This window comes from Osmerus eperlanus, chromosome 6 (assembly GCF_963692335.1).
Source record: "Osmerus eperlanus chromosome 6, fOsmEpe2.1, whole genome shotgun sequence".
In the NCBI taxonomy this organism is placed as follows: domain Eukaryota; kingdom Metazoa; phylum Chordata; class Actinopteri; order Osmeriformes; family Osmeridae; genus Osmerus; species Osmerus eperlanus.
This window is the reverse complement of record NC_085023.1, coordinates 7,757,262-7,774,392: the sequence shown is the minus strand read 5'-3', so window position 1 is coordinate 7,774,392 and position 17,131 is coordinate 7,757,262. Positions and strand designations below refer to the sequence as shown.

The window sequence follows — 17,131 nt, the reverse complement described above, 5'->3', positions numbered from 1 at the left end:
ACTGCAGTGTACACGCACCGTTACAGTGAGCTACTGGTTTTAAAACTACAGGTAGGACTATATTATAATAATTTCACCAACGAATCGTTTACATGCAATCTAATGTCATAAATCCTAAAACAAACATTTATTTGTGAGGAATGTTTATTTTAACGATTTAAAATGATGAAGCTAGCTCTATCACAGACCGCTGTAAGGCCAATGATGCTAACGCCTCAGTGAAATAGCAAAAGTGGACTACTGTTTCCGAAAGTAGATGTAGGCAAGTAATTAAAGGTGGGAATCTTTTGGTACCTCACGATTCGAATCGATTCTTGGGGTCACCATTCGATTAAAAATCGATTCACAAATTTTCTAAGATAAAAAAATAAATTACAAACTTTTTGAAATTTGTGAATCGATGTGAATCACCAGAACAGTGGTTCCCAACCCTGGTCCTCAGGGGACACCTGTCCTGCATGTTTTAGATGTTTCCCTGCTCCAACACACCTGATTCAAATGAATGGGTCATTATCCATCTCTGCAGAAACCTGCTTATGACCATTCATTTCCCAACCCTGAGAACCAGGGTTGGGAACCACTGCGCTAGAAGACTGAATCGCGAATCGAATGTGAATTGGTGCACGTAATGTCTGGTGCACGTAATGTCAATATTGCATTTCGTACTTCTGTCGATCAATTTCTTATTTCCTGTTAGTTACTGTGCATCCAATCAGCGACGAAAGTGTTGTATCCACCCTTTCCGTTTTGATTTAATGTAATGTCGTTTCCCATTTGGGGGAGCGTGTCCTTGTATTCGAGGGGAGTTGAGCAAGTCATCTTATTTGGGGGGAGTTGACTCGTATTTGGGAGGAGTGTTTTCGTTTGGGGGATGTACTTGTATTAGTGGGTGTGTTTTGCACTTCAGGGCCACCATACTTCATCCTCTCCATGTGCTCCTGAATTTATGCTGTGGCTCCCAGTCTACATATCCTACATACCAAATGTGTCCAAACTTTTGACTGGTACTGTAGCTCCTTAATCCTTAACAGCTTGTAGAAACATAACAGTGACAACATACTGTACCTTTTGAAAATTAGGGCAATAACAAAGTCAGGATTGACTTTGATGTTCCAGTCACACTCCTTCCCTGGTGGGTATGGCTGGGGGTAGTTGGGTGATAGAATTACACCTGAGGGACCTGTCACGTTACCTCCACAGGTAGCTGTCACCCGGGGGGTGGGGGGGAGAAAACAGATCACAACATATCATCTTTAACTATCGCAGCAAGGCTCTTCAACACCACATGTTGCCACAAAATGAGATTCCACTGGATAAAGATCACTAAACAGTTTAGTACGACAACACTGGCAGCTGTCAACTAGGAGAATGGTGGCAGTGACCAAGCTGGGGGTCATTATCACAAAGCTACATGAGTCTGTCACTATATCTGTACTTCACTGTAACAAGTTAATTCTCCATCATGCAGAGAAACACTTGGTTTTGGAACACGTGCCTGCATGTTGACGTTTACATTCCGTTTATTAATTTTGTAGACAGTTTTGTCTAAAGTGAAGTACAAAAATGTATATAGTCAGTGCAGCAGATAATCAAGGACTAAAAGTACGCAGTTCTAACAGTATTACTGTACATGTCTATCTGTCTCTTTCTATCTGTCTGCCTCCCTCCCTATCTGCCTGCCTGTCTACCTGCTGGCCTGACAGTCTTTACAGCTCCCACAGTGCATTTATTTTAACATCCCTCACTTCTATGTTATGGTTCATGTTATTGGATGTACCAATGCAGGTGGGGGGGTCAGGCTGCCAGTAGAAGCGATTGTTGAGCTGGACACAGGAGATTTTGTCCTGGCCCTGCACCTGGTATCCAGGGTCACACTGGAACATGATGGTGTCACCAGGCTCCCGGCTGTCACCATAACGACTACCGTTCAGGGGTGTTCCTGGGTCGTTACAGGTTGTTGCCGTGGTAGCTGGAGTCATAAAGCCATGAATCGATACATAAAAATACAAGCAGTGCATGCTGAAATTATACTACATTCTTTACTCTGAGGCTCATTTTGATGATGGCACAAACATGGTGTTATTATTGTAAACTAGCAGAATGGCAAGCAACTCATTTGTGGAGACTCAAACTCAGAAAAAAGCCATTTATATTCTAATGTAATGTTCCATTTATTTACATATACTTGCCTGAAATATTTAGATGGCAAAATGTTGTTTATCATAACAGTGGTTTGCTTCTGCATGACACAGTGCATAAATGGGCCCAAAGAGCAATATGTGGAGAAGAACAATGAGAAAAACAGACACAGACAGACAGGCAGGCAGGCAGGCAGTCGGCAGGCAGGCAGGTAGGTAGGTACGTAGATGAAAACAAATTAATATGCTTACTAGAGAATTGTATGGAGAAACCAGACTTGCTGATGAAGTAATCACTGTCAAACTGCAAGGTGAGGATATTGAAGGTGCTGTGAGTGTCCTCTGGCAGAGCTGAACCACTCCACTCCTTCAGCAGGATACCCCCCTCCGTTGGACCGTCCCACACCTTCAGGATGTCATGGCCCACTTCCGTGTCAAACACAATGAAATGGAGGCTGAAAGAGTAAACGTTCATAGTCTACTAAGTAAACGACCATTGTCTTGTAAGTAAACGTTGATGGTCCAGCCTGAATTGTCTCACACCTGACAACTGTCTAACACCTCAACCACCATCACACCTCAACCACCATCACACATCAACTACCATCACATTAGGGCTGGGCGATATGGACTAAAACATTATATAAAAATAAAGCTGCAAGCAGCAATGGGGTGGCCAAGCAGGTCAGATGACCCAGAAGAAACTTTCGACATCCTCAGAAGAGTGTTCCAAGTACACGCAGCAAGTTTGGCGTGAATCCATCAAAGATTTGCTGAGATACGACACAACTTTCTGTTTGGCGGCTCTGCTGACGATTTCGATTGGCTGTACCGGACAAACGGTTTCGAAAATCTAAAATCATTTTGATAGTTTGTGTGAGGATTGCATTGACTATAGCTTGTAGCTTGACTACAGGTAACTAGCGACTGCGGTGTACCTGGCTTCCTTTGCAGTGGCTTACAGTCTCGCTAAACAGAGAATCAGAGACATGACAAGCTTGTCGGCTTTGGCTGGATTCAAACCTCTGACATTGCCGTTGCCAGGACACCAACTTATCCTAGTGAGCGATTCTCAGTGCTGCAAATCACAGTTCAGTTACTGGGTAAAAATATAGTTTTTCCTGTGGCAAGCGGTTGTCCGATTTGGCCCAAGTTTAAACAGCTGTAATTCAGTCCTATTTTGACATGTCAAGGTGATTGTGGTCTGAAGATAATCTGTCCCAAATTTGGTGAATATTTGATACATTTTGTAGGAGGAGTGAACAAAAACGTTTTATTAATTCATTCAAAATGGCGGCATCAATTCGGCTGGTATCACAAGTTAACATGTGTCAGACACGGGATCGCCCCCCTAGAGATTAGAGGACACATATCTACAAAGCACAATTAATCTGACTCTTCTTGAGTATAGATCCCCTGAGAATGAAACATGATCATTACCTTTATACTGTTAGACAGCTACTGTGTACCAGTATCATGACATGCTTGATGACTGTGGCTGGGTTCGAACCTATAACCTTGCACTTCAGAGGAACCCGTCTTATCCCAGTGAGCTATTCTCACTGCAGGGAAATGCTGTGTTCAGTTACTGTATAAAGAAAAGTAAGCAGTTTCTCCTGTGGGAAGCGTTGTCAGATTTGACCCAAGTATAAAAAGCTGTAATTCAGTCCTATTTTGACATGTCAAGGTGATTGTGGTCTGAAAATGATTTGATTACATGTCCATGAAAATAGGAGCAACGGCGAACGAGGAGTTTGTTTTTATGAAAATTCCAAATGGCCGACGCCCAAAATGGCAGACACGGGACAGTGTGATATATTTCGACTTAGTATGCCATGTAGAATCAGAAGAGACCAATCTTGTGATTTATGACAAATATGTTCAGAAGTTATGATGCAAGAAATCCGATGCACTGGCTAGATGTAGCATCACTATATCGACAAAGCACAATAAATCTGAGTATAAATCCCCTGAGAATGAAACATTATCGTGACCATTATGATTATACTGCTCAACAGCTACTGTCGCATACCTGGCATCACTAAACAGATAAACCAGTATCATGACATGCTTGAGACTTTGGCTGGATTCGAACCTACGACCTTGCACTTCAAAGGAGCCCGTCGCATCCCAGTGAGCCATTTTCAGCGCTGGGAATTTCTGTGTACAGTTACTGTATACAAAAAGTAAGCCATTTCTCCTGTGGCACGCGTGGTCAGATTTGGCCCAAATTGTTGCCCCAACAGCTGTAATTCAGTCCTATTTTGACATGTCAAGGTGATTGTGGTCTGAAGATAATCTGTGCCAAATCTGGTGAATATTGGATACATTGTGTAGGAGTAGGTAAAAAACGTTTTATTCATTCATTCAAAATGGCGGCCTCATCAATTCGTCTGGTATCACGCATTAACATGCGTCAGACATGGGATCTCCTAAGATATCACGAGACATAGGAATCACTGAAATACAACAAACAAATCAACAGTTATTGGTCAAAACACAATTTTGCCTATTGTAGCGCCCCCTAGAGCTCAAATGACCCTACCTTTTTCGGACCTCTTAATAACAGGGTCATGAATCCATACACCAAGTTTGGAGTCAATGCATCAAAGATTCACTAAGATATGACCTCACTTCCCTTTTTCCGGATCAGTTGCTGAATTTGATTGGCTGTTACTAACAAACGGTTGCGAAAATCAAAGCTCCCGGGGATAACTTTTGTGAGGCTTGGTCTGAAGATCATCTGTGGCAATTTTGAAGAAGATTCGTCAAGAATTGTAGGAGGAGTAGCGAAAAAACGCTTTTCGTTAACATTCAAAATGGCGGAGAATCTATATGACTGGGTATGACTTCATAGAGTGCGTTGAACTTGTCTTGATCCAGGGAATCCAATGATACCTCATTTTGGAAAATGCGGCATATGGTTCAAAGGTAACGTGTGTAAACACACCTTCAACTTTGACCCATTGGTGGCGCTAGAGGGTTGGAATGGGAGACATGAAACTTGGTGAAAGTGATGAGGGGACAGGTCCCAAAGAGTGTGCCAAATTTCACAACTTCTGACCATGTGGTTCTAGGGGCTGCCATAGACTCCCATGGCAGATGTATAATAATAATAAATATAGCTGCAAGCAGCAATGAGGTGGCCAAGCTGTCGAATGACCCATAAAACATGTTGTACATCCTCAGAAGAGGGTTACGAGTACACGCAACAAGTTTGGTGTGAATCCATCAAAGATTTGCTGAGATACGACCCAACTTCCTGTTTGCTGGCTTAACGGCACATTTTGATTGGCCGTACCGGGCAAACGGTTTTGAAAATCCCAAAAAAATATGATGGCTTTTGTGAGGCCTGGTCTGAAGATGATCTCTGCCAAATTTGGTGAAGATTGGAAAACATTTGTAGGAGGAGTACAGAAAAAACGTTTTTTCAGTCATTCAAAATGGCGGCCGCATCAATTCGGCTGTTATCACAAGTTATCATGTGTCACACACGGGATGTCCCAAGATATCATGAGACAAAGGAATCACTTAATAAAGGCAAACGAATCAACTGTTATTGGCCAAAACACATTTTTGCATCCTGCGGCCACGACCAGTTCACATGACACCAAATTGTTTGGACATCCTTAGATGAGGGTTCCGAGTCATCATACCAAGTTTGGTGTTGATTTCTCAAGGATTGGCTGAGATATGACCCAACTTCCTGTTTGGTGTCTTTGCTGCCGATTTTGATTGGCTGTACCGGACAAACGGTTTTGAAAATCAAAAATCTTTGGATAACTTCTGTGAGGGTTGCTCTGACGATGATGTGTGCCAATTCTGGGGAAGATTAAAGAAAAATTGTAGGAGGAGTAGGCTTTCAAAGGTTTTCGATAAAACCGGAAATGGCGGAAAATCTATATAACCGGAAATTGACGTCATAGGGTGTGTTGAACTCGTCTTGACCCAGGGAATCCAATGGTACCTCATTTTTAAAAATCGGTCATACGGTTCAAAAGTTACGTGTGTAAACACAAGTCCAACTTTGACCCGTTGGTGGCGCTAGAGTGCTCCAATGGGAGACATGAAACTTGGCGAATATAAAGAGGGGACTGTGCTTAATGAGTGTGCCAAATTTCACAACTTTTTACAATACGGTTCTAGGGGCTGCCATAGACTCCAATGGCAGAAGAAGTGTAATAGTAATAAGAAAAGGTAGAAACACTTAAGTGGCTTCGCCGCTTCGCGGCTTGGCCACCAATAAGAAACGGTAGAAACACTTAAGTGGCTTCGCCGCTTCGCGGCTTGGCCACCAAATATAGCTGCAAGCAGCAATGAGGTGGCCAAGCAGTCGAATGACCCATAAAACATGTTGTACATCCTCAGAAGAGGGTTACGAGTACACGCAACAAGTTTGGTGCGAATCCATCAAAGATTTGCTGAGATACGACCCAACTTCCTGTTTGCTGGCTTAACGGCACATTTTGATTGGCCGTACCGGGCAAACGGTTTTGAAAATCCAAAAAACATATGATGGCTTTTGTGAGGCTTGGTCTGAAGATGATCTCTGCCAAATTTGGTGAAGATTGGAAAACATTTGTAGGAGGAGTACAGAAAAAACGTTTTTTCAGTAATTCAAAATGGCGGCCGCATCAATACGGCTGTTATCACAAGTTATCATGTGTCACACACGGGATGTCCCAAGATATCATGAGACAAAGGAATCACTTAATAATGGCAAACGAATCAACAGTTATTGGCCAAAACACATTTTTGCATCCTGCGGCCACGCCCAGTGATCACATGACACCAAATTGTTTGGACATCCTCAGATGAGGGTTCCGAGTCATCATACCAAGTTTGGTGTTGATTTCTCAAGGATTGGCTGAGATATGACCCAACTTCCTGTTTGGTGTCTTTGCTGCCGATTTTGATTGGCTGTACCGGACAAACGGTTTTGAAAATCAAAAATCTTTGGATAACTTCTGTGAGGGTTGCTCTGATGATGATGTGTTCCAATTCTGGGGAAGATTAAAGAAAAATTGTAGGAGGAGTAGGCTTTCAAAGGTTTTCGATAAAACCGGAAATGGCGGAAAATCTATATAACCGGAAATTGACGTCATAGGGTGTGTTGAACTCGTCTCGATCCAGGGAATCCAACGGTACCTCATTTTTGAAAATCGGTCATACGGTTCAAAAGTTACGTGTGTAAACACAAGTCCAACTTTGACCAGTTGGTGGCGCTAGAGTGCTCCAATGAGAGACATGAAACTTGGTGAATATAAAGAGGGGACTGTGCTTAATGAGTGTGCCAAAATTCACAACTTTTTACCATATGGTTCTAGGGGCTGCCATAGACTCCAATGGCAGAAGAAGTGTAATAATAATAAGAAAAGGTAGAAACACTTAAGTGGCTTCGCCGCTTCGCGGCTTGGCCACCAATAAGAAAAGGTAGAAACACTTAAGTGGCTTCGCCGCTTCGCGGCTTGGCCACCAATAAGAAAAGGTAGAAACACTTAAGTGGCTTCGCCGCTTCGCGGCTTGGCCACCAATAAAACTAACAGTAACAATAGGTTTCCTCCTTACGGAGGAATCCTAATAATAATAAAACTAACAATAACAATAGGTTTCCTCCTTACGGAGGAATCCTAATAATAATACTAACAATAACAATAGGAGCCTCGCAGCTTCGCTGCTTGGCCCCTAAATATAGCTGCAAGCAGCAATGGGGTGGCCAAGCAGGTCAGATGACCCAGAAGAATCTTTCGACATCCTCAGAAGAGTGTTTCGAGTACACGCAGCAAGTTTGGCGTGAATCCATCAAAGATTTGCTGAGATACAACACAACTTTCTGTTTGGCAGCTCTGCTGCCGATTTCGATTGGCTGTACCGGACAAACGGTTTCGAAAATCTAAAATCATTTTGATAGTTTGTGTGAGGATTGCATTGACTATAGCTTGTAGCTCAGGTAACTAGCGACTGCGGTGTACCTGGCTTCCTTTGCAGTGGCTTACAGTCTCGCTAAACAGAGAATCAGAGACATGACAAGCTCGTCGGCTTTGGCTGGATTCAAACCTCTGACGTTGCCATTGCCAGGACACCAACTTATCCTAGTGAGCGATTCTCAGCGCTGCAAATCACAGTTCAGTTACTGGGTAAAAATAAAAGCAGTTTTTCCTGTGGCAAGCGGTTGTCCGATTTGGCCCAAGTTTAAACAGCTGTAATTCAGTCCTATTTTGACATGTCAAGGTGATTGTGGTCTGAAGATAATCTGTCCCAAATTTGGTGATACATTTTGTAGGAGGAGTAGGACAAAAACGTTTTATTAATTCATTAAAAATGGCGGTATCAATTCGGCTGGTATCACAAGTTAACATGTGTCAGACAAGGGATCGCCCCCCTAGAGGTTAGAGGACACATATCTACAAAGCACAATAAATCTGACTCTTCTTAAGTATAGATCCCCCGAGAATGAAACATTATCATTACCATTGTACTGTTAGACAGCTACTGTGGCATACCTGGCTTCACTAAACAGATAAACCAGTATCATGACATGCTTGATGACTGTGGCTGGGTTCGAACCTATGACCTTGCACTTCAGAGGAACCCGTCTTATCCCAGTGAGCTATTCTCACTGCAGGGAAATGCTGTGTTCAGTTACTGTATAAAAAAAAGTAAGCAGTTTCTCCTGTGGGAAGCGTTGTCAGATTTGACCCAAGTATAAAAAGCTGTAATTCAGTCCTATTTTGACATGTCAAGGTGATTGTGGTCTGAAAATGATTTGATTACATGTCCATGAAAATAGGAGCTACGGCGAACGAGGAGTTTGTTTTTTTGAAAATTCCAAATGGCCGACGCCCAAAATGGCAGACACGGGACAGTGTGATATATTTCGACTTAGTATGCCACGTAGAATCAGGAGACCAATCTTGTTATTTATGACAAATCTGTTCAGAAGTTATGATGCAAGAAATTGCTACCGCTTTTGATCGTCTCTACCGAACAAACGTTTTTGAAAATTGAAAATTCATCTGATTCTTTTTGTGAAACTAGGTCTAAAGATCATCTTTGCCAAATTTGGTAAACATTGGACAAAAATTGGGGCGTGCAAAAGGTTTTTACACTTTTCCATGAAATCCAAAATGGCGGCCACGTCCATTCGAAGTTTATGAAAAGTTATTAATAGTCAGGCTTGATATCTCACAAGACATCAACAGACAAAGAAATTACTTTATTAAGGTAAAAACTTAAACAGTTATTAGCCAAAACACGTTTATGCTTCCGGCCGCGCCCCCGTTTAGTCACATGACACAATTCTTGGAGGACATCTTTAGAATAAAGTTCCGAGTAGGCGTACCAACTTTGGTGTCACTGCCTCAAAGAACTGCTGAGATATGGTTTCACTTCCTGTTTGGCGGCTTTTCTGCAGAATTTGATTGGCTGTACCGGAATAACGGTTGTGAGGATCAAAATTATTTTATACCTCATTTTTGAAAATGGGTCATACGGTTCAAAAGTTGCGTGTGTAAACACAACTCCAACTTTGACCCATTGGTGGCGCTAGAGTGGTCTAATGGGATACATGAAACTTGGTGTAGGTATAGAAGGAACTGTCCTTAATGAGTGTGCCAAATTTCACAAAAAGTTATCCAAGGGTTCTAGGGGCTGCCATTGACTCCCATGGAACTAGAATAATAACTAGAGAGGGTACAATTTCTGGGGAAATTGTAGGGTGTGCTTGCTTGCGTCGGTTGCACAGGGGTCCGTTTTTTAATGACATTTTTACAACTGATATTTCTGTATATTTTATATAAAAATGCATAGGGCCTACTTATTATTTATAAAGATTACAGATTTAAAAGCATCTTTTTTTTGCTGCTCATTTACAACTCAATTTCTCTCTCATTTCCCCTGCAAGAGGCAGCCTAGCTGAATCAAAACGAATAAATTTGGCAGACCGGTGTAAAAATTGACCTAATCTCTATGACTTAAACGTCCTTTTAAGTTTTCCCTTCTCGTGATATTTTCAGGCATTTAGCCTACTCATATTGCATTAATTCATTAATAAAGAACCCCCTTTGAAGATTATTCTACGACGTTACCGGCAGTAGAAGATGGAATCGCGATTCAAACATTACCATCTGCTAACTGAAAAAATGCCCCCAAAAACTTAAATAAGCTTGACATTTATTTAATGGAAAATCGCTCATTCATAAAAAGCTCACTGGTAGCGATCATTGTCAGTAACAACGCAAAATGCGATATAGCCCTGTGTGGAGAAGCTGCCCCGGTAAATTGTACTACTACGGTACAGTACTAGACTACTGCTGTGTTCGTCTTGGTAGCGATTGCGTTGGTTGAATTCGATTGAATGTTCCGTTGTACGGTTTAGGCTGAAGGTTAGTAGTTAGATAGATTTTTGATTTAAGTAAGGGGAGTGCCGAACATGTTCTGTCGCCGTTTGACTTCCTACTATACAGCTGTGTAGATGTTTTTGTAGTGTCTCGCGTAGGCTACAGCGTTTCAGTGAGCAACACTGGTTTGAAACCACAGGTAATGATAATTTCACCAACAAATCGTTTACTTGTAATGTAATGTCATAATAAATCCTACAACGAAAATGTATTTGTGAGGAATGTTTATTTTAACGATTGAAAACAGATGCATCATAGACCACTGTAGTAGCTATGTGTTGCCCGGGCAACAGAGGCTAATGTCATGCTAATGCCTCAGTGAAATAGTAGACTACCGTTTCCGAAAGTAGATGTGGGCCTACTTCCTTAATAATATCAGCTTATATTGTACATTACACATCACAATTGTGTGTCATATCACAAAGTAAAATTAGTAAATTAGTAAAATAGTTATCACCCTGGCCTCTTTGCTTGTGGCGTTTCTGCAGCTGCCTTGCAGTAAAGCTATAGTTAGCCTAGCTATCTCCCAGAAGTTAACGAGCTGCTAAACTAATATTCTGCTAGAGGTAGTCACGCGAGTTTTCGTGACGTTAGTGACGTAAGTATCGTCATTGACTGTAGTTAGCAAGTTAGCCACCGTTAGCTTCACTTTTCGACACAAAAACTTAATTTCTACTTAAACCGTGCAACGGAACGTAAATCCCAATAGAAGCAACTCAATCGGTACCAGGACGAAACGTTTGACACCTAGGTTGTCTATGTAGGCCAAATATTGACTGAGTTTTAGGGGGGCAAAAAGAATAATAATAATAATATATATGTGAGAGAACAAAGGTTGTGCCCTTGCCGAAGGCAAAGCACACCCAATTATAAGAAAAGGTAGAAACACTTAAGTGGCTGCGCCGCTTCGCGGCTTGGCCACCAAATATAGCTGCAAGCAGCAATGAAGGGGCCAAGCAGCATTCGATATGGAAATTCAGTAGCTAAAGAAGCACAACAAAACTTTTAATAAAAATTATTTGCTTTTTTAAAATCGCAATTTACTTTTCGGCAACGCGGTGGCGCTACCCCGAAACTTTTGATTACCTTCACGGCGTTGCGCAAAAGACGTATACCGAGTTTTGTAACGATAAGCCGATGCGTTTGGTAAATATGTCATTTTGAGACCAAATGCGCTGGCTAGATGTAGCAGCGTTATATCTACAAAGCACAATAAATAAGCTTATTCTTGACTATAAATCCCCTGACAATGAAATGTTATCGTTACCATTATGATTAAACTGCTAGACAGCTACTGTGGTGTACCTGGCTTCGCTAAACAGATAATCCGGTATCAAGACTTGCTTGATGCCTGTGGCTGGATTCGATCCTACGACCTTGTGTTACAAAGGAGCCCGTCTTGTCCCAGTGAGGTATTCTTGCTGCTGGAAAATCCTGTGTTCGGTTACTTTATTTAAAAAAATGAAGCCGTTTCTCCCGTGGCGAGTGTTGTCAGATTTGACCCCAGTACAAACAGCTGTAATTCAGTCATATTTTGACATATCAAGGTGATTGTGGGAGGAAGATGATTAGATGACATGCTCTCGATGACATTTCCAAAGTTTCGTCTCCATACGGTAAACCGTCGCAGAGTCAAGGCCTCACGTCTGCTTTGGCGTGCTCTTTGTCAAAATCGTTTGCATGTTATTCGTGAATGGTTTGACTTATCGATAAAATTCTAAAGATTTTTAGTCGGCATGGTCTGAAGATGATCTGTTTCGATTTTCATGAAAATCAGAGCAACGGGCTAAGAGGAGTTTGAAAGAGTTGCCATTTCTTAAAATACAAATGACGGAAAAAACTTCAGGACAACAATGACGTTCAGTCGAATCGTCTGCATCTAAGGAATCCAATGATACCTCAATTAAGAAAAACGGTCTTACGGTTCAAAAGTTATGGGCGTAAACACACCTCCAACTTTGACCCCTTGGTGGCGCTATAGTGCTTCAGTGGTCAACATGAAACTTAGCGACAATAATCAGGAGACCGTTCCCAATCAGCGTGCCAAAATTCAAAACTTTTCACCAATCGGTTCTATGGGCTGCCATAGACTCCTAGTCCTAAGTATAAATATAAATCTCCTGAGAATGAAAATTTATCGTTACCATTATGAATATACTGCCAGACAGCTACTGTGGCATACTTGGCTTCGCTAAACAGATAATCCGGTAACATGACATGCTTGATGACTGTGGCTGGATTAAATCCTAGGACCTTATGTTTCAAAGGAGCCCGTCTAATCCCAGAGCTATTCTCGCTGCTGGGAAACACTGTGTTCGGTTACTTTATAAAAAAATGAAGCCATTTCTCCCGTGACAAGCTTTGTCAGATTTGACTCAAGTATAAACAGCTGTAATTCAGTCATATTTTGACATATCAAGACGATTGTGGTAGGAAGATGATTAAACTTTATCGTTACCATTATGATTATACTGCCCTCCACCACCAAGTGGATTGTAGAGACAGCATCACCCTGCACATCTCACCTCGTCCACTATGATGCCAGGAAGATGCCAGGAAGTGACATGCAGTGATAAAACGGTCTGACTAAAGAACAGCTAGCTGGACCAAATTGGTTTATCATAAGTGGTTCGTTGAGAGTTCTAAAACAACCAGAGAAAATATTAACAACAGGAAGCGATCAGGACCTCGGGATGAAATCAGAGACGCATATTTAATAACAGCTCATCTCCTAACTGCCAAGCAGAACAATTGCTCTGTCGCAGCAGACACGCCTTGCAGGGCTTGATACTTCCTGATTCACTGGAACATTTCCTCTAGCAGAATGAGAGGGTAGAGGGTGAAAGTTGTATTTGGATGGATAGAAGCATTTGTTGTTTAGACATCCAGTGTTATCTGATGTTTCAGATGTCCCAGTGCCATTCCTATTCCAAGGCGTATTACCTGATGGTCTTTCCAGTGTCTGCCTCGATGGTCCATGTGCAGTGTAGGTTGTTGTCATAGGGCACAGGGTAACCAGGTGACAGGATACGCCCAGACACTGCGCCAGTGATGTGGCCTCCACACTCCGCTTGAAACACACAACATGGTCACAATTTCACACACAATCTTCTCAAATATCTCTGGCACTGCTGATTGTGTGAACAGTCAGGGCATCAGACATATCAGACACATGGTTTCAGAAAACTAACTAAAATGCAGGTCCTTGGGCTAAGTTTACCTGAATCAGCCTCTCCCTTACACACACACATTTAATGCACACCAGTGTTTCCCCTAGGTTTACAGCTTTTGTGATTGGGCGCTATATAAAATTGTATTAACTTTTATTAACTTGACCTTCCAAGGGGGGGTGCCGTTGGGGGGGCGGGGCGCCCCCCTAATATAATGGTAGGGGAAACACTGCACACTGAACTCCATTCCACAGGTACATTCAGCACGTTAAGCAGAAATCATTCTGGAGAGACCATCGAGCTACTGAACTCTGTTGAATGGGTTGATTTGGTTCTAGTGTATGTAGAGGCCTAAAGAGCAAAGGATTCCCTGCTCTGGTGCTTCACTCAATAAAAGAAGAACTACAATGACAGCCCAGGGCAAAGGCATCCATTCTCCACACTGCCTATCTGCTGGACTAATCACTGACTGATGGAAGGAAAGAGATGAGGGAGAAACCAAAAATGATGGGAGAAAAGAGAGATAAAAAGGGCAGAGGACAGACAGAAACTCTCTCTCTCTAGGGTAGGCATTACATGAATTTATGTTCAAACCTGTTAGCGTACATAGCCATTTGGAGGTGTGTTACCACATCAAAGAGCTTTTTAAGAAATGGAGAAGGAATTACACACACTAAACAGAAATGAAGTAATTGAAGATGACATGGACATGCAATGTACCAGTCTCATGTTGTGGACTCAGCAACGTGTCAGACAAGGTTTGAATATTTTGTTTGTTTATTACTAACCTTTATAAAGAGGGATGTTTAAAAACAATTGTGCACTGACCTAAACAAGATGGTAGAGGTTTGTCCCAAACCCTGCGCTCCCCACTCAAACAAGTGAGTGTACTGCTACCATGGAGACTGTAACCAGGATTACAGCTGTAAAGGACAAAGGTGTTGGCAAAGTGTCCATCATCTTGTATCTTGTAGCCATAGCTGGGAGTTCCTGGCTCCTCGCACTTGACCAGGTCAAAACCTGCATGGAAAAAGTACAACTATTAGAAAATACACATGCAGATGCAAATCCTGGGAAGCACACACACACCTCATACTTGCATTTATATATTCACTTTATGATATAACCTGCAGATAGCTTCTATCTAGTCAAAGTAGTTAGTCTTATAGGGAATATGTCCAGTTTTCATTACGGTAAAGTGGAGGATGGTAAAAAGCAGATCTGTGCAGAGAAACCCAATTGACTACTGCAGCATATTTACAGTTTTTTACAACTGTTAAAACACTAAACCCCATTTTCTGAATCAAATGTTCAGAGGCCTAAACCCATTTGTTGAATCTTCTCTTTTGGCAAAACTCTAAACACATTCTCATTCACTAAAAACATTTTGCACTTGTGCTGCAAAATGGTAAACACAGGCGGAAAACAGTAAACACAACTACAACACAGTTGTCATCTGTAAAAAACAATGACTCAAAATTGTTCACACTTGTTTCTAATGCTGGTTTGGAATGTCAGCTTTCACCGTTGTGTCCGTATACGAGAATAGTTCAACATCAACCATTTTCTACTGTAAATGTTTGCCTTCCACGATACAGCCCTTTTATCAATCAAATTGAAGAGTTTTTCTCTGTGTGGTGGTGGAAGGTCTATGACCGAAACCCATATACCATGGTAAAAAATAAATACAAAATTGAACTGGCCTGTGGTGTGGAGTGTTTTCAAGGCTGGATCCAGCACATTAGAGGGTTTTTACCTCATTTTTCTTTGTTCTTTGTTGACAGTACTAAGTTGTGATGGTTACTGTAATATTTTCAAATCAAATGTACAGTATTTGTATAGCCCTTTTTACAAGCAATGTCACAGAGGGCTTCACATAAGCCCATAGAACTGCCCCTCACCCAACCTCAATCCTCAAGGAAGACAAGGAAAAACTTCCAGAGGAGAAAAAAATGTAATGAATCTTGGGAGGAGCAATTCAGTGAGGGATCCCCTCCTCCAGAGACGGTTGCGAAAGAGAGGTGCAGAACACAGGCTAAGGCCGAATCCCAATTCTCTGTCTTACCCCGACCCCTTACCCCTACCCCTTAGTTTACCACTAGCCCTTGTCCCTCGAAACTGAGGGGTAAGGGCTACATAGCCCTATGAAATGAGACACCACTTGGTTACGGTTATGTATATCGATGTCTCCAAAGCAAGTAGTGGTATGCACTGATATCAAACGAAATTCGTTGCTAATGCAGTTTAGTTAAAACTGTAGACATGCATGGAGTCCATTCAAGGCTAATGAGAGAAATGCGGGACTGTGCAAATCAGCAATGTAACGTTATCGTAGCAAACTAGCGATTTTAAAAAAGTTTCAATTACAGTTCTTCTCAATTGCTAAAACACTAAAACCCATTGGCTGAACAAAGTTCTCAGTTGCCTGAACTCATGTAGCTAATTGTGCAGTCTGTTGTCAATACGTTAAACCATTTCACATGGTAAAACACAATTTGCAGATCTCACTTTGACTTTTCAGCAAAACTCTAAACACATTCTCATTCTCAAAACACATTCTGCACTCTAATGCACATGTCATCCATACTGGTAAACACAAATGGCGACAATCAAATACAAATTGAGAAAACATGTCATTGACTAAACACAACTACTCAAAATTGATTTCACTTGTTTGAAATGATGCCAGTTCAGAGTGGAAACAGGTTGTTGAAGGTGAGAAAATATTGCTTGTGATGTCGACGAAGTGCTCTGGGAACTATATGTTTGAACAATGTGTTTTCTATTTTTGGTGTATTGTTTACTGACTGCTTGATAGTGTATATCATTTTGATCACTTTGTTTATGATTTGAGAGCAGTGTTTGATTTTACCACAGGTAAATCTGTTGAGGCGAAAGTTTGATTTTGAGCCCAGTTAAAACTGTTTTGAGGCGAAAGTTTCATTTTGCAAGAGGATTCAGAGGTTTTGTAAATAGTGCTTGAAGATGAGGTTTTGTGTTTACAGTTTTGAGAAAATGGGTGACTGTTTCAAGAAATTTGTTTTAGCAATCGTGAAAAACTTTAAGAACATGGTTGCAAATACATATGTACAGGACTGTGTCGAGCACAAAACAAGACTGTCCTAATTTTTTAATCAATTAATTAAGCCGAAAATATTTGGTTTTAAGGGGTGTATACCCCTTCATCTTAGCCCTACCCCTCGATCAAAAAGAGTATTGGGACACCACTTACTCTCACGTGAACACGCACAACTAAGGGGTAGGGGTAAGGGGTAGGGGTAAGACAGAGTATTGGGATTCGGCCTTAACATAGTCATACATCAGGAATGTGTCAATGGGTGTTGAAACACCAAAATCCAGAAAAATACATTTTTCTTTATTGCTACGTAAATGCATTTACTGTGTATACATAAACAAATTTGTC

The 17,131-nt window shown here is 41.5% G+C and overlaps 1 protein-coding gene across 1 annotated transcript in view; it reads right to left on the bottom strand.

Moving 5' to 3' along the window:
* Positions 1–17,131, bottom strand: part of LOC134022079 (CUB and sushi domain-containing protein 1-like) — a 522,528-nt gene that overhangs the window by 200,792 nt on the left and 304,605 nt on the right. The window contains exons 24-28 of the mRNA XM_062463297.1: positions 14,536–14,727; positions 13,481–13,607; positions 2,391–2,593; positions 1,778–1,969; positions 1,066–1,204 (exon numbers count right to left, since the gene is read on the bottom strand). Coding sequence (XP_062319281.1) covers positions 1,066–1,204; positions 1,778–1,969; positions 2,391–2,593; positions 13,481–13,607; positions 14,536–14,727 — 853 coding nt within the window. The remainder of the gene's footprint in view (positions 1–1,065; positions 1,205–1,777; positions 1,970–2,390; positions 2,594–13,480; positions 13,608–14,535; positions 14,728–17,131) is intronic.